Source organism: Cryphonectria parasitica (genome assembly GCF_011745365.1).
Source record: "Cryphonectria parasitica EP155 unplaced genomic scaffold M406scaffold_10, whole genome shotgun sequence".
Taxonomy (NCBI): domain Eukaryota; kingdom Fungi; phylum Ascomycota; class Sordariomycetes; order Diaporthales; family Cryphonectriaceae; genus Cryphonectria; species Cryphonectria parasitica.
Genome location: NW_024468918.1, coordinates 633,426 through 650,101, shown reverse-complemented (window position 1 = coordinate 650,101; position 16,676 = coordinate 633,426). Strand labels below are relative to the sequence as shown.

Here is a 16,676-nt window from a genome sequence, read left to right as displayed (position 1 = left end):
AGACATACACACAACACAACCATAGGCCTGGGGGCCATGAGTGACGGTTTGGATTTGTCTAGTCATCCTTCTATCCCTCGCTTAGTACCGCCATTCCCTCTTGGCAGCGCTCTTGAGGTCATCCGCGTTGAGCATGTCCACCCCTTCTTTCACCAATAGATCCCAAATGCGGTTTCTCGCGCTCACTGGCCACGCCGGCAGGTCCCAGTAGCGCACCTTGAGCCCCCTCTTGTGCGCAGCCCTGACCTGCTCGCGGATGCGCTCCATCTGCTCCGCGCCGAGGTTTCCCAGCCACGGGCTGCCGATGCTCGCGCGGAACGACACGCTCGCATAGTATGAGTTCGTCACATCGTACTGGTCATCAGCCGCTGCGCCCGAGGACACTGAATGAGAGTAGGCTAGCTTGTTCAGCGGCGCGTCGAAGAAGTAGTCGCGGTATGTCTCGTTGGCGATGAGGTCAGCGAAGGGCGTGTTGCCCGTGCCGACAACGGTGACGGGCCGCGTATGGACTGTGCCGTTGGCAAAGTAGGTCAACCAGTCGCGCTGACGGAGGGGTTCGAGCTGCTCGACGACCTTGGCCCATGTGGAGGGCCCGGATGTCTTTACGTCCACAAGAAGGACGAGGGTCTGCTCCGGGTTGGTGTCGAACACGCCGCGGTACTTCTCGGCGTAGAACTCGGTCTTGGGGTTCTGGCGCTCCAGGACGTCGACCAGAGGTTGTATGTACAGGGACTGAAAGGTCCTGTTTGGTTGCAGGGCGGCCTCCTGGTGGCCGATGTAGAGGGTGTCGCTGCGCTCTGGCTCATCAAAGAGCCACACGTCCGCCTCGACGCCTGTACACCCGTGGCCAAGGGCCGTGTAGAGAGGCACCTTGCGCCAGTAGTCGTTGTGAGAATGTACAGGTTTTGGTATTACGTCTTGTAGAAAATTTGTGGGGTACCACAACCTGCCATCAGCATTGGTACCGTTCCCGTCCCACATGTACAATGCTGGGTCGTTGGCGTCTTCTTCCTCTTGTAGCAGCCGTGCCCCTACGACATGGATGAGGATGTCTAATGCCAGGAGGATTGCTCTGTTGAACACATCAGCTCTGGGGAAAAAGATCGACTCGCTCACCTTCGATCAATAGACTTACATGATTGTTGTGCTGCATGTGATGAGGAATATTATCCACGGTCTCCTCCTCGGACGGTATGGGTATGAATCGTCCTCGTTGAGCTTGTCATCGACGCTTGTGTCGTCTTTGCCTTTCTCGTGTAGTAATAGCGATGAGCTCTCATCGCTTGTTATTACAAGCGTCTCATCGCTCTGCCAGCTCGCCGTCCTCCGGTGCGAGTTGAAAGGCCTGATGCCTCCTTCCAGCTCGAGGGATGGAGGTGACGGTGTACTGGCGTCTATGGAGGCTCCTGGCTGTTCTTGCTGTGCTTTTGTCTCCGTTATTGTTTGGTCCATGATGAGGGTCGATAAGTAGTTTGCCGAGGGGGAACAGCCAGCCATCATCCTCGGTCACAAAAGGGAGAGGGGGGACCCTCTCGAAATATATCTGAGGAGCTGAGATGAGTGATGAGGTCGTAGGGGTGACTAAGTAAGGCGGTAGTAAACCTCTGTTGTGGAAGACCCAGGGACCCTGAAGATCAGGCGAATGCGTCACGCTAGGGCGAGGGATCAAGACCAGAAGGGGAAGATAGGCCTGGGCTTCTCACAGCCTCCGTTGACGATCCCGGAATTGGACGCCCCAAGCCCGATATGATTTAGGTAGTAGCTCTAGAACAACAAGCCTCTTCGACGAGGTTGCGCTGGATGGGGAAGAAGAGGTTCGTGCTGAAGAAGGAAAGAGAAGTGGAGGCAGTTTGCACACAAAGAATGTCGTTCCATATCACGGGATATATGAGGTCGGTTATGACGACCCCGTGGCCGGTTGTCCATCGTGAATCAAAGCATAGAGCGGTAGTGGACTGGTTGGCGACCCATGACAGCGCAGTCATAATGACCATAGTAGAAACTGCCGAACCAATATTTGGAAACAGCTCGCATCTTCAGCCCCGACAGTGCTCGTCCTGACCAACAAGCCCGTCCAGTCCCTGACCAGGAGGAGAGCACCTGGTGAACCCCCCCCTGCTTGGGCACCGGGTCACGAACCGCGGCCATCATGGTCTGGCCTGTTTCTCCACTGAAGAAGCAATAAGCGTTGGTTTGTGGCCTCCACCCCAGAGTAGTGTGGTAGTATGGGGTAGACGGTGGAAATTACAGAAAGCCATGTTGTGTTGTACTGTACTAGAGACTGTTGTTCAACCTTGCGCGCCTGAGTTTTGGGACGAATTACTTGTTGCAGGTCGAGGTTCTACGAGTAAAGTAGCATGGTCATTGTTTGCGTCGGCTCTTGTTGATCCTGCTAAGTGTCAAATCTTGTTGGGTCGTCGCCTTGGGGGTGCAGTGTTGAGTGTGAAGAGGAGGATTAGTGTTACGTGAGATGTCCAAGCCAGACAAGCTTCTGCCACCTGGGGAACGAGGCCAAACAGACCGTCAGCATCACACACGTTTCAGGGTCTCCTGCCTGCCAGACCCGCCAAAAAAAGATGCCAAGCCACTAACGGCACCTACCGATGCATTTCTTAATCCCTCAACAGGGAAGCGACGGGGTCCAGCCCTTCCGCACGCAGCCTGGTACATAGTATATAGCGACTTCCTCCTGTTTTAGTGGTGTACTTGTAAAGTAGTAAGTACTATGTACTAGCATAGTACCATGCATGCTATTGTTATAGTGACATACTATAGTGAAGGGAAGATCGCTGCCCCCTCCCACACCCCCTGCGCAGCGATAAGATAAGTCAAGCGTAAAAAAATCTCCAATGACTGCGCGCCCATGCCACACGAGGTGTTTACACAGCCAACTCATTGGGCTTCTCCTACTGGCTGGGTCAGACGTCGACAGACTCTTTTCCCTCCTTCGATCATCAAACCTGCACCAAAAGCTTGCTCTTCTTCCCCTTCTTCATTGTAACCTCGTGCATCGTCGGCATGGTCATTTGGGTCCATCATGCCTCACAAGCACACGCGCAGAGATAAGGACGAGTCCACGTGGGTTACTCCTCCGCCCCTCCCAAGCACAACTCCCCCTTCTCTTCCGTCTCTCCCCACCTCCTCCATCAGAAATTCATTTGCAGCCTACCACAACTGCTCTATCTGCCGCGTTTGTTTGATTGATTGGCGACGAGATTTTTTTTTTGCGTGCCATGAGACACCCTGTGCAAGAGCTAACATGACACGACAGATACGACTTACCACCGACGCAGATCGCCAGGCCCCTACCCGTCGTCGCACCCAAGGTAGCGAGGCAAACACAGGCCAAAAAAGGCGGCAAGAATGGTGGCAATAATAACAAGTCCGCCCAGCCTGCCCAGCAGCAGCAGCAGACCCAGGGCGTGAAGCGCAAGCGAGGCGCCGAGAAGAAAGATGACGCACCTCGGGCGTTCAAAAGGTTGATGGCGCTCAAGGAGGGCAAGAAGGTCAGGGATGGGCTTGACGATGGACAGAGGGGCAGCAAGAACAACGCCAATAAGAAAAAGCAGCGCAAGGTCGCAGTGGCGGAGGGTTCCGACAACGCCAAGGTGGCGAGCGAGACCAAGAAGGACGTTCCCACCATCCAGCCTGGCGAGCGCATGTCGGACTTTGCGGCTCGTGTCGACGCTGCCCTACCGGTGATGGGGCTCGTGAAGAAGTCGACCAGCGGCAAAGATCCTCTCGGCCTGAAGGTGCATCGGACGAGGAAAGAGAGGCAGATGCACAAGCTGTATGATGAGTGGAGGAGGGAAGAGGCCGTGATACAGGAACAGAGACGAGAAGAGCTGGAGGAGGCCGAGGAGCGGGAGATGGAGGATGATGGGGCTGGCGTCAAGTGGAGGTTGGATATGGAAGCCGAGGCGGCCGCTGGGAAAAAGAAGAAGAAGGGGAAGAAGGGAACGTCGAGCAAGTCGGTGTGGGACGTTGATGATGGAGACGATGCTGACCCGTGGGCCGCGCTCAAGAAGAAGAGAGGGGAGGCCAAGATTGGGCTGCACGATGTCGTCAAGGCACCACCTGTGTTCAAGACTGTACCGAAGCAAGTGTTCAAAGTGCGCGGCGCTGCGGTCGACGTCGGCACAATTCCGAAGGCCGCAGGCAGCTTGAAGAGGAGAGAGGAGCTGCAGAGCGTCAGGGATGAGGTCCTTGCCACGTACAGAAAAATGATGGAGGGAAAACGGGCCAGGCTGGAGGCCGGAGATGTATAGATGCAGCCAGAGCAGTCGTCCAGGCAGACTATCAATAGATACCCTCGAAACCCTCTCTATTCTACCTCTCTTGAGCCACAGCTAAAGTCTTTCCTTTCCTTCCTTTCGTTACAGGCCTGTCTTTTGCGAGCTGACATTGAACCCCTGTGTAAATAAGTATGCACTAGCCGGCTGTCTTGCAACAGGCCCACCTCAGAGTTTCTACAGGGCTCTAATTGCAAGGACGCGTTGCGTTTGGCTCTACTGTGTTTCCAAATCAGTCTCTCCGAATACTTTACCCTTGGTTTCCCTTCTCTTCTTCATCTCCTTTTTTCTTTTGATGAATTTGACACATGATTTTGAAAGAAGAGAGAAAGGGAACTGTCATGATACCTCTTGGAAACCTACTGAACTTTCTTAATGTCTTCCTGAGCGTGTTAAGCTACCAAGCATTGATGCCATCATAGGGAAGGCTTGACCACTCACAACCCTAACCCTTTACCCACCCTGCCATGTTGTCACACAGCACCGGGGCAGAAAACCCCCGCCAGACCCTTTTTTTTTGTCCTTGGGCACTTTGGGCCACTCGCGCGCCACCAAAAAGTTCCCACCTCATCTCACCCACCCAAATCATCAAAAATCTCGAGGTCCTGGATTCGAACCACCACGACCCAACTATATCGATCGGTTTTCTTGTCGCTATGAACGTAAGAAAACATTGTCATCATGGCGCAGGGTCTGGACGAGCTGATTGACTGGCTCGTCGGGGAGGTTTCGTTTTACGGCGATGGTGAGTCGGTCTTTATTTGCAGCATCAGGTATCGAGTGTCACAAAAAAAAACAAAAACGCATAACGCCGATGCTCTGTGTGGTTGAGAGGGTGCGAGTCGAGCTTTCATGAGAAAAAGCTCGTCTTAAGTGTGGGCGTGGCTCTCAACATGCCCTCAGCCACACGGTTTTTGCAACAGCCCCGCCACCACTGTCCAGAATAATAACTAAGTAACATTTGTGGCAGGATGTTCGATGTCAAATCTGTTTCACGCTGTCAGGGAATTCAACAAAGCCGATGATGAGGTTTCTGGTGACGAGAAGCCTGCTGATGTCGACGACGAGTCCAGGCAGGGCGTCGACATGGCGGTTGAAAAGAAGCCTGCTGCGCCCACGGTGAAGAAGATGCAACTCAACGACGCTGAGCTGAAACTCGGTCGCCTCATCTGGCCCTTTGTCTTGGCTACCGGCGAGATCAATGTTGGTCCTGGTGGTGAATGGAACCATCTCACCTTTGACGAGTTGATGTCCATCCCCGAAGAACAAGCTCCTGCCGATGAGACCGCGGTCGCTGCGAACAACAGCATCGAGAAGCAGAAAAAGAAGTCGGACCCCCCCAGCGGCGGTGTCGATGCGGCTAGGCCAAAGAACAGATTACCCAAGCTGCGTCCATGCCTCCATGTCGGAGAGGACATAGTGTGGAAGACTCTCACCGGTCATGGCGTCGACTTCAAGCGTGTGCCACTCCTCGAGTGGAAGCTCCTCATTGTCATCGGGTCGACCAGGGAGGATGGAATCCTGCAGGGCGATTTGGTCCGGGCGACTGGGCAGGACAAGCGCTCTGTGCCCCGCCGCACGGATTTCCTTTCTGCAAAAGGCTACATCGCGAAGCGCACCCACATGGTTCGGGGCTCCAAGACCAGCAAGCTCTGGCTGGCCAGGTTTGCTCCTGAGCTGCCAGCCCCTTCGAATCCCCTACACGGCTTGGACATGTCTCCGGAGGCGCTGACAAAGGACATGGACCCTGTTCCCTGGGTACATCAATGGGTCGGTAACAAAAACAAACAAGGCCAAGAGGAGATCGGATACATGTCCCTTGGCTCGACCATGATGGCCATCATCAAGGCCTGGGGCACCTTGCGGGTTGCAGACCTGAAGAAGAAGCTTGGTATTCTCGGGCTCAGGTGGCAGATGAAGGTCATGTCCAGAATGCTGCGCAGATTCGATGTCCAGGGTAACATCAACTACGTTGCTGCCACATTCGTCGGCGACAGTTTTGTCTTCAAGGACTGTGTCAAATTCATGCGAGACCCAACGGACGAGGATTGGCGGATGCTGTTGGCAACTAAGAAGAAGTCAGCGTACTCTGACGACGGAAGAGGCCGGAGGCTCCTACTGCTCAACAAAAGGAAGAAGAAAAAAGCCAAGGGTAATAAAGGACGCAAACCAGGCAAAGTCGTGAAGCCCAAGCTTCGGGTCCTCAAGAAGAGGACGAGAAACCCGCCGAAACCCATCATGTCACTGTGGTGTCCCGAGAAGCCTCTGGCCAACACGATCGCCGAATTCGTCCTTACTGGGGGCGCCGAGGGATACACGTCACCAGAGCTCTCCAAGGCAATTACTGGTCACGACTTCTGCCGCTACTTCCTCAGACACCTGCAGAACAGCTGTGCACCAGGCGTCCAGCCTGCTACCCTCTCCGAGTACCAGATGAGCAGTGAGCTGATCCGCACGGGTAAGATCAAGGCGTACACATTTACTTGCGCTGGTGCGCGCAAATCGGCACCAGCTGCAGCCCCTCAAGAAGAGTCTGTCATCGACCCAGCACTGGCCAGCAGCAGTCGGCATGCAGCCCAACTGGGTCTGGATGCCGACATCGATGCCTTTGGATTCGCACCAGTCAATGCTGCCGCGTTCCAAGAGGGAATATCAGATCTGGACGGCTTGGTCCGGATAATACCCGACAGGCCAGGTCGACAAAAGAGGCCCTACAACAGGCGACAGCAGGGCGCAGTTGCCACGGCGCAGGAAGGAGAGATAATAGAACCGACTGTCAATGACCCGTACGCAGACTTGTCTGCGGAAGCATCTCCTCCACCAGGGCCCCGTCCAAGAGGCAGACCAAGGAAGCGCAAAGAGCAGCCTGAGAACAACGGCAAAGCAGATGTCCCGAGTGCGGCAGATGCCTCAGGCCCAAGGCCACCGAAGAGGCGCAAGGCTGCAGAACGCGTCTCCTATTCAGAGCTTGCTGGAGAGGATGAAGAAGCTGAAGGGTCTGGCCCTACTGTTGCTGCTACTGGAGGAAGGGGACACAAGCGCAGAGCGATTGAAGCGACTCAGACGACAAAGGACGCTGGAGTTGCCGAAGCAGAGCACCTGTTGAGCGAAGAGAGCGATCAGGAGCAAGACCGGACGCGGCCTGGAGTGTACTTTGGCAAGCCTGGATCGCTGAATCCAGATCCTCACAAAAAGGGACGACCGAGAAGGTCAATTGTCTTGATATTTCGGTCCGAAAAATTCAGGGACCCGAATTTTCTACCTGGTTGGTCAGAATATTCGAAGCCACGAGCCGATTCTCCCTCGAACGAGCCTGTGCGGCAGCCTGCCCCTCCTCATCCTCCTCCCGAAGTTTCAACAGAGTCTCTAGCAGCAAGTCAACTCAATCAGACCGCTACCACCGAACAGCAAGGGGTCAAGGAGCAGGCTAGAAAGCAGGCTCAAGGCGTGGAGGCCCAGGCGAGTCGATCAGGCGTTGAACCTCCACAAGAGCTAGGGCAGCCTTCGGTCGAGACTGTGCGAGAAGGAGTTGGCTCAATTGTTGTGCATGCTGCCAGCATCGAAGATAAGGGCATCGAGGCGCGCGCGGAGCCACCTACTGCTGCAGAGCCCGAGAATGACCATCAGGATGGCCCTCCACTAGCCACCGCGGGCACATCAGCAGCCAACTCTCCATTCGCGGACAAATCCAAAGCCGGCGCGAAACGGGGCAAGAAGTCGAAGAAAGTCAAGCTTGACAAGTATGTCTGCGAGAAGTGCGGCGGCGAGTGGGCAAATGACAATGGACTGCAATATCATCTTGAGAAGGGCAGGAACTTGTGCAATCCTTACTACGCGGAGCATCCAGAAGAGATGGAGAGACCAAAGCCGAACCGCGCCGGCCAGGCGTTGCTCGCTGGTCCAGAGCGAGATCTAGATACTGAGAGCAGCAGTCAGAGCAGCAGCCGTGGCAGCCTGGTCCCCGAACTTGCTTCCAGCTCGACTCCCAAGAAACGCAAGGCCTCTACGAAGAAGCACTCGAACCCACAGCCTGTTGCCGAGTCAAGTGAATCGGAACAAGACCAGCGACCGGTCCTCTTGCAGCGCAGCATACTCAAGAACAAACGTGTCGGAGGTCTAGGAGTGGTCCCTCGTGGTGTGCAAGCTTCAGAGGCTGTGGCGAAGGAGACTGCTGCTGCGAAGCCTGCCCACCTTGTGCAGGACGTGAGCATCGCCGAAAAGGGCTCAGACCCGGCTGCCTCTCACCAGAACGGAGCGACGCTTACGCCAGAGGAAGAAGAAGATGAGGATCTGCCTTACCTTAGACAGATCCAAACAAGGACGCCAAAGCCTTCCAGGACCCTCAAGCCAGAGGTTTTCAAGAAACAGGACATCTTTAAGGAGAGGGATGGCCAAGCCGGCCATGTCGAAGTAGTGCCAGAGACTATGGACATAGGCTCGCCTCAGCATGAACCTTCCCTCCTTCCCAGCGGAACACCCAATGCCTTGGACCTGTACCCGGCCGACGTATTGGGCCCAGCCGTGCAGACGGACCACGTCTACGACATCATCGATGGAACTGCGCCAGTGAACGGTGGACCATCAGTATCCCCGGCGATGACCGGGCCGGCGATTGCCACGGCTAGGCATTCTTTACCTGCCAGCCGTAAGAAACCTCTAGTCGAGTCTCAGAACACTCCAGCAGCGCAGATTTTACGACAGGTCGAGGTCGACGCCGACGGTCAGCCTTTGGTTCGTATGCCTGTGGAAGACTACACTGCTGAGGGCTATACCGATTCAATTGATAAGGCTCTCCCCCAGCGCTCTACCAGGATTCAGGAGATCATCAAATATCTGCTCGACATCAATGGGGTGTTCCCGACGGAGAGGCCCTTGTTCTGGGCAGTTCTCAAGGTTTATATCGCAACTTTCGAGTGCCCACCTTACCCATCCCTATCTGGCTGCACTCGCGCAGTCACCACGCTCGCTGGCATGGGCGTGATCAAGCAGGCGACTGTGGCTATTAGACCCCGTGGGCAGTGGAAGTCTTTGAATTTTATCATGCAGCCTGAGATAGATGTTACCCATGCGTTATGCGTCGACTTGAAGGAAAGGACCAAGAACGCTGATCCAGAGATGTATATCCCACCCCCGTTTGACCCTACAGAGGAGGAGAAAGTCCATTTCCAGGACCTGGAGCGACCTCCAAAACACCGCAACAAGGGCGTGGGTCGGCGAGATCATAAACTGGCCGAAGGAATCGAGCAGCTCACCGCACCATTCTACGCTGAGAAGGGAATGGCTGGTGTGCGTCCTGGTCTCCGCGGTCGTGGCCGCATAGAGTCTGACGATGAAGATGATGAGCGATCCAACAAGCGACGCAAAACCAGATCGGTACAAGATAATGCCATCATTCACCGCCGCAAGCGAAAACACACTGGTACCGATGAGGGTATGGACTCTTCACCGGCCAAGAAAGGCAGAAGGGGACGAAAGCCGCGTGGCGACCTCGAAGATGACTTCATCGTTGAGCCACACAAGCTCAGCATCAACGACAGGCAAGAGGAGAATCCCGGCCTCTCCTCTCTGCCTGCATCTTTCTTCTCTGGCACATCCCTCCCCAGTACCAGTGGCTACATCGCACCGACTGAGATTCAGTTCCTCGAACCGAACACCCAATTGGAGGATGACCACATTCCAGAGCCGGAAACGGAGGCCAATGCTCCTTCGCCCTCGAATGAATCTACGTTAGAAGAGGAACCGGCTCCGGAGCCGGTAGTGGAGCCAGGAACATACTCTAGAGCACTTGAGTTGAAAGCTCACAGCAAGGGCGTGTGGCCCTATATTCCTCTGGGGTGGTTTGAGAAGAATGAGGGTAGCTTTGCCATGAAGGGCTGGCTTCCTGGTCAAATCGACATGCTCATGGAGAACCTGCCCAAGACTATGGAACAGATGGCCTTCAAGATTACAAGCCACTCCAAGACGGAGAACTGGGCCGATCCACAGTACGGCGTCTTCTGCACGAGTGTGGATGGCTGCCGGGCGTGGGAGTTGTCTGAGCAGGGCACGCGCCAAATGTCAGGCTCCATCGCACCGAACTACCTGTTTATGAATTTCTGCTCAACAGAAGACGTGAGCAGCATGGCGCCCATCGATCCACAATGGCTTGATGAGAACGAGTGGACGCTCGAGACCATCCCTTATGAGATGCTCGAGGACGATGACGAGGAGCCCAGCTTGAGGTTTGGTATCATTCCAGTGGAGCCTGTCGAGAAGCGGAAACGAGGCAGACCGCGGACCAAGCCAAGGCCACAACCACCGGTTGCACCACCACCGGCGGTCGTGGCGGCGGCGGCAGCGGCGGCAGCAGGAGCAGCTCCAGCACCAGCTCCAGCTCCACGAGGTCCATCGACGCGGACTCTCATGAGAAGACGGCAGAGAGATTCGACTCTACGAGAAGTCAAGATGCAGCGCGAGCTTACGCCCTACCCTCAGACGGCGGGCGATTATTTCCGGGTAAAGGGCCAGGATTGTCTCGGTGTCGACTGGAAGGCCGAAGACACACGCATTGCAGCATATGTCGCCGTGTCTACATTGACGGGCGGCATCAACAAGGCCATGGATTGGGGCCTCATGATGAGAATCTTTCCAGAGTCCAAGCTGTCCAACCTGCGCAGGTTCTGGTCTATGATCAAAAAGGAGCGTGAGGGATTCATCCTTACCTTGACCGCGAGATTCCAGGAAGAGTTTCTCGAGGCCTACGAGAACGGTGACTTGCCTCCCTTCGACTTTGACAACCCTCTAGACTATGAATGGCCACGCCTTGTCAAATGGACCCTCGCATTAGTGGTCAGAGAGGGCATCGACCTGCCAGCGGCCCGGGAGCAGTTCGACGAGGAGCTTGACCTGATCTTTGTGGACAAGGCTGACTTTGACTGGCGCGAGACGTACCATAATTGGCAGAGATCTGTCTTCAACAAGTTCCAGGACAGCACCTCGGAGCCTGCATCGGCAAGATTTGAGCCGAATAGACACAGGATGGAGGACAACGACGCCATCATCGCACGGTCTTGGGTCCGCGCCCTCTGCTGCACCGATGCGGACCAGTACACACCATACCAGATCAGAGACAAATTCCTTGCCCTCTCTCGCAACGGCCATCGCAGCGAACAAGAGGTCAGCAACCTCCTCGAGACGACCATCTTCGACCTCGAACATCGACGCATCGCCATCAAACAGAAATCCAGCGCGCTTGCCACGGGCCGTCCGTATAAGCTCAACGAGCACTTCTGCCGCACGCTGGACCGCTACTCGAACGAAGACAAGTTCACGGTGGCGGCCGAGTTCAAGCTCAAGCTGGACAGGGCCTTCCGCAAGGGCGAGCCAGTCGAAATCCCATGGCGCACCGAGGACGGCATGATCGTTGCAGCTCTCAACATGCAGGCACACGGGCGCGTGCGCATCGAACCGGTCCGCAAGCTCGACATCCCCTTCGGCTTCAGGCCAGGCTTCTACGAGTCCCGTAAATTTCCCAAGAGCTACTACCGCTTCGATCTGCAGATCGTGCCGACGCCGAATTATCTGTATAACGAGGACATCGGCATCTTGCCACGTGCTACCAGGCCCGACAACATCCCCCTCGGGACCGAGGACGGCAAGCTGCCCATGTGGTGCGACTTCTTCGGCCGGCCCGACCGCAATCGGTGGTTCAAGATGCTCGGAAGTGTGCTGTTTGTCCTGGCCACCCGCGGCGCCATGACAGACGAGTTTGCCGCTTCGGCGCTCAAGCCGTGTCTTGAGGAGTTCGAAGTTGAGACGGTGCGGAAGTGGGGGTTGAAAGAGGGACTGCTGACGGAGATGACGGTGCCTGGTGGCGCGGTTACCGTGACGGAATGGTGGTGGCTCGTCCTCGGCGTCCCCATGCTTGAGATGAGTACCACCGCTGTGCCAGAGGCGAGTGGGGATGGTGGTCGTCGCACCAAGGATCAGTATGCGGAATGGGCTTCAGGTCGGTCCAGGCGGCGGGGCAAGTATCGCGTGATTCATTAATTAGGAGGAGATTATCTGTGTATCATTACGCTGGCAGGAGTTTCGTGCTCTGGTTTCTTACTTCTTCTTCCATAAGACTCGGGTATTTCGATAAGGAATGGCTGGCGTTTTATAGAAATCGGTATGAAGAGTTCACACAGTTTGACGCTGGCCCGTTTTTGGTTCAGGGCTGGGTAGGATTTGCCCTGTGAGGTATGGCGTTAGACACCTTATATGTATGGATTCATCGCAAGATATTAGGCACTATTGATGATCTATCACTGAGTGTATGTTCATGGTCTGTATGGTGTGTGACTGGATCTTAGCAACGCTCAGAGTAACAATCACGACCATGTGCTACTTTACTCAACAGGTGCTGATATGACTGCCTGAGGTAGTAGTAGAATGACTACACGTCTGCCTACCAAGTACTTGGACACTTACGCTGCCAAGGTACTTGGCAAACAATTTACAAGAAGGGCTCCTGACCAATCAGACTTAGAAAGTTTGTGTTAGAAACCCGGATCCCTTTCTCACTACCGGCCTTGCATCACTCACTAACACCTAGTCTGTTGATTGGCCATAACTGTACCGCCTTGTATTTTTCTTGGCTTTCATCTGATGGGTAATTACTTGTTTAATGATATCCTCGCCCACCCATATAGCCTTGACCATTTTGAAGATGAATCATGCCGTCGAAGCCTCGTAACTTGGGGGTTTTGCAAACATCGGTATCTTGAACTCAAGCTTGGGGAGCTCCTGTTCTGAATCCTCGGTAGAAAGAAGAAAAGTGAACTTTGTGTCTGGCAGCACGGCGAGCGTCCCGTCCGCGCCCACGTGTATTCTCAGCTTCCGCGTCATTGTTCCAAACGGCTTTCCCTTGGTCAGCTCCCGCCAGCCGTAGACGTGTCTTGCGCCCTCGATGTGGCCGTGCACAACCAGCCGGTCGTTTGTGGCGCTGCGGTGGATGAAGACGACTGCAGTCTGGCCGGTGCCGGTGGTGATTTGTATCTCCAGCGGGCGAGACTGGTCGCCAAGGCGTGTGCAGCCGTCGGGCTGCCATTGCGCGCGGCTCTCGTTGACCGAGAGGAACAATGAGGAGAAGTGGACTTCAACCGCGCTGTGGTCGCGACAAATGACAATGGTATTTGGGTCGTCTTTCGACACTGTGCTGATGTCCCAGTGGCCCATACCTGGTTCTCTCGAGATGCTAGGTTGAGGCATGGCAAAAACCAGATTGTATGTCTGTGCAAGTGTCTTTTAAAAGCAGAAAAGAGGAGAAAAGAAGGCTTCGTCTCGGATGAGATCCGATTTTATTTTTCCTCCTCACGAAAAGGAGTACTGAATGCGTACCAAACTGAAAAAAGAAGGGGGGGGGGGCGGCGAAGGTTGAAGGAAGCGGTCCATGTTCATCTCAATATCCTTTACCTAATGGTTTGTGGGCCATGTGAGGGGAGCCTGTGTGCCTTGTGACATAGACTTGAACGACATAGTACAAGGCAGGTGGTGCAGAGACATCAGCTAGGCCCCTTTAGGTTCTTAATGGTCTGACTGGGGGGATTAAGCCGGTTCTGCGGCCACATTCATTCTGGCCAGTTGATAATAACCATTTCTGACTGATGTTCTTTGTCCAGCCATGATTTCTTGGGCTAATCTGTGAAATTCAGCCTACTTCAACCATGAAGGTCTTGTCTCTCGAAGTATGAACGACATTGGTATGAGCACTTGTACAGTTGAACTCAACAGGAAGAACTGCTGATGGTGGATAACTAAGTCATGGCATTGAGGCAGAAACTGCAAAATGAATTCTCATCTAACTCGACAGTTGGTACAAGACACAACTTCCCAAGGACTTTATTGATAATTACTGAAGAGGATACATCACACGACACGACATGACTGGTGATTATTGGGTATTATTAGGAGAGGAAATAAGTAATGTTATACAAAACTGACACAGGATATCATTAATGCGAGAAAGCAGTGATGGGTCCGGGCTAGGTCGAGACAGCCTAATTATGTCCTATCCTCTCCGTCCTCCTCCTCCTCCCCCTCGTCCCCCGAGGCACATGTAATCTTGTAGTCCGGCAGAGGCCAGGTCTTAGTGTCTTCGTGTCCAAAGAACTTCATCACAATGTCCAGCCTCAGGAGACCAATGAGCGTAATGAACCAATACAGGACCCGGACGCCAAACGGTGTTGCGACAATATTGTCGAAAAGCTTGCGAAGCCATGACTTCTTGCTCGAGATCCCATGCTGAAGCCGGTCAATAAAAGGGCGATACTTTTGGTCGTAGGCTTTCAGTGCGCTCAGAAGATCAGTGTCGGATTGGGCGTGGCCGATCTCCCCTGCAAGAACGTACGCACCAACGAGGCTGGAGGTGACGCCCATCCCTGCGTTTGGCGTGGGACAGTGTGCCGCATCGCCGACAAGGACCACGCGGTTACTGGACCACGACGGCATCTTGACAACGCCGATACGCTCACAGTAGAGATCGTCTGTGTCCCCCAGCGACTTCAAGATACCCGCAATCTCCCAGCCTATGCCCTGGAAGATCCTCTGCAGGGCCTTCTTTTCCTCTGCAACATCACCTTTCTTGACGTCCTGCAATCTCACTGCGTCGCAGCCCAGATATACCTGAAGCCGGTGTGGATCGTTCCGTCGTGTGAGAATCCATCGCTTGCCAGTGCCGAAGTACCCTTTTGCCGTCCATTCTTCCCCTGGCTGTGCTTCTCGTGCAATGGTGAAATAGGATATGCAGACCCCGATGTAGTCGATCATGTCGGGCGTTCCAGGGCCCAGCATCATCCTTCGAGTACGTGACGAAATGCCGTCGGCGCCCACTACCAGGTCGAACCGATCCGTCGTGCCATCCGAGAACAGGACCTCGACAAAGTCGCCCTTGTCGTCTAGATTCTGTACAGAGATGCCCCACTGGAACTTGACGCGAGGCCTCGCCACATTATAGAGAATCCGACACAAGTCTCCCCTCATGATCTCGAACTCGCTCGTGAAAGCCTGTGGGCCTTGCCCCGTCCTGTTCGCCGGAAAGTATGCTCTCGACTTGCCCGAGCTGTCCACGAGCTCCATCCCCGGCTCGTTGACCGTCTTGGCGCGCACAACCTTCTCGATACCCATGCGTTTCATGACCTCGACGCCATGGCCCCGTAGGTCGACTTGCAGCCCGCTTGCGCGCAGGCTTGGGAATCGTTCGATGACAGTGATGTCGTGGTCGAGGTTCGAGAGCCAGCCGGCGAGGGCATTGCCTGCTATGCCTGCACCACAGATGAGGACCTTGAGTTTGGGCATACTGGAGTTCTCAGAAAAAGAGTTCAAAAAGAATCCGATAAGTAGTTTCGCAGGGCTGTTAGATTGAGTTTTTCTCCTTATGAAAGAGTATACAGAAATTCATCGACAGCTGGAAAGAAGATAAAAAGACACAGGCCGCCTTTAATATTCGAGAGTGTTTCGGTCTTTTCATATGATTCACCAGGATTAGCCGAGATCACTTACGGCAGCAATTGGTGACTCTACGGTGTCTCCCGAGAAAACCGTCTAACCATCCTTCAAAGGCTGTGCTTACGGCGTGGCACTGCCACCCGACCAGACGCTTCACGCACGGCTCTGTCCTAGAAGTAAGCAAGGCGGCAGCAGTTGATCCGCCCTTTGGAACCATGGATCTTGAATGGTCAATCATTCATTACAACATCCCGAATTCACCGCGCAGAATGTGATCACTCATGTCGATTGTCCCAGAAGTGCCATTCTACTGGTAAGTCCTCGTCACATTTAAAAGTGTTACTGTTGAATGGGTGACAGTACTGTAAGTATTCCTCCTTCGAGGTCAGGTACCCGGATTAGGTATCCTATCAACTATCTGTCGGTTTTGGAAGTAGAGGTTCATAGTGATCAGTTGACATTTAATCATAGAGAAAAGCCATTTTCTTGTACCTAAACGACTTGATATGCCAATGACATACAAGATAATACCACAAGTTAATCACTGGGTAAGTAATTAAGCATAGATGTACAAATGCTCGTCGTTGTCAACCAGCACAGAAGTAACAATTGGAGCCCGAAATTACTACAAGCAGAACGGCCAAGAAGAGGTAGAATAGAAATCATTTTTAGAAACGGGTTGCAAGCCCTGGCTAATGGTCAAGTAGCATCTGGGATCAAGACAATTCCTTAATTCACCGGGCGGCTATCACTGTTGCAGATGGTTGTTGCCAAGGTCGTGAAAGGTTCCCAACTGCTTCGGTTCAATGTTCCGATTGCATTGATTCTTATGACGACACTGTGAGAACCTCGGTCAGACTAGATGACACATTTTTGGAGTAGGAGAATTGATTCGACAGCTTGGAAGTTCTAATAGAG

General features: G+C 54.0%; 5 protein-coding genes across 5 annotated transcripts; 2 read left to right on the top strand and 3 right to left on the bottom strand.

Annotated features, from left to right (window-relative positions):
- Positions 1 to 81: 81 nt before the first annotated feature.
- M406DRAFT_269413 (uncharacterized protein) lies at positions 82 to 1,038 on the bottom strand (the record flags this gene model as incomplete). Its single annotated transcript, XM_040918004.1, has 1 exon — positions 82 to 1,038. A coding segment is annotated over one exon (957 nt), but the record flags the coding sequence as incomplete, so codon positions are not given.
- A 1,999-nt stretch (positions 1,039 to 3,037) lies between these two features.
- On the top strand, positions 3,038 to 4,268 carry M406DRAFT_52007 (uncharacterized protein; the record flags this gene model as incomplete). The annotated part of the gene is made up of 3 exons (XM_040924468.1): positions 3,038 to 3,078; positions 3,272 to 3,575; positions 3,630 to 4,268. 3 exons carry the CDS (start codon positions 3,038 to 3,040, stop codon positions 4,266 to 4,268), a joined length of 984 nt encoding a protein of 327 aa, XP_040771260.1.
- Positions 4,269 to 5,420: 1,152 nt separating this feature from the next.
- M406DRAFT_269034 (uncharacterized protein) lies at positions 5,421 to 12,320 on the top strand (the record flags this gene model as incomplete). Its single annotated transcript, XM_040917980.1, has 4 exons — positions 5,421 to 7,557; positions 7,936 to 8,249; positions 8,391 to 10,610; positions 10,710 to 12,320. The coding sequence occupies 4 exons, from the start codon at positions 5,421 to 5,423 to the stop codon at positions 12,318 to 12,320; spliced, it is 6,282 nt and encodes a 2,093-aa protein (XP_040771259.1).
- Positions 12,321 to 12,986: 666 nt separating this feature from the next.
- Positions 12,987 to 13,523, bottom strand: M406DRAFT_75557 (uncharacterized protein; the record flags this gene model as incomplete). Its single annotated transcript, XM_040925882.1, has 1 exon — positions 12,987 to 13,523. One exon carries the CDS (start codon positions 13,521 to 13,523, stop codon positions 12,987 to 12,989), a length of 537 nt encoding a protein of 178 aa, XP_040771258.1.
- Positions 13,524 to 14,315: 792 nt separating this feature from the next.
- Positions 14,316 to 15,608, bottom strand: M406DRAFT_269258 (FAD binding domain protein; the record flags this gene model as incomplete). Its single annotated transcript, XM_040917995.1, has 1 exon — positions 14,316 to 15,608. The coding sequence occupies one exon, from the start codon at positions 15,606 to 15,608 to the stop codon at positions 14,316 to 14,318; it is 1,293 nt and encodes a 430-aa protein (XP_040771257.1).
- Between the last annotated feature and the right edge of the window lie 1,068 nt (positions 15,609 to 16,676).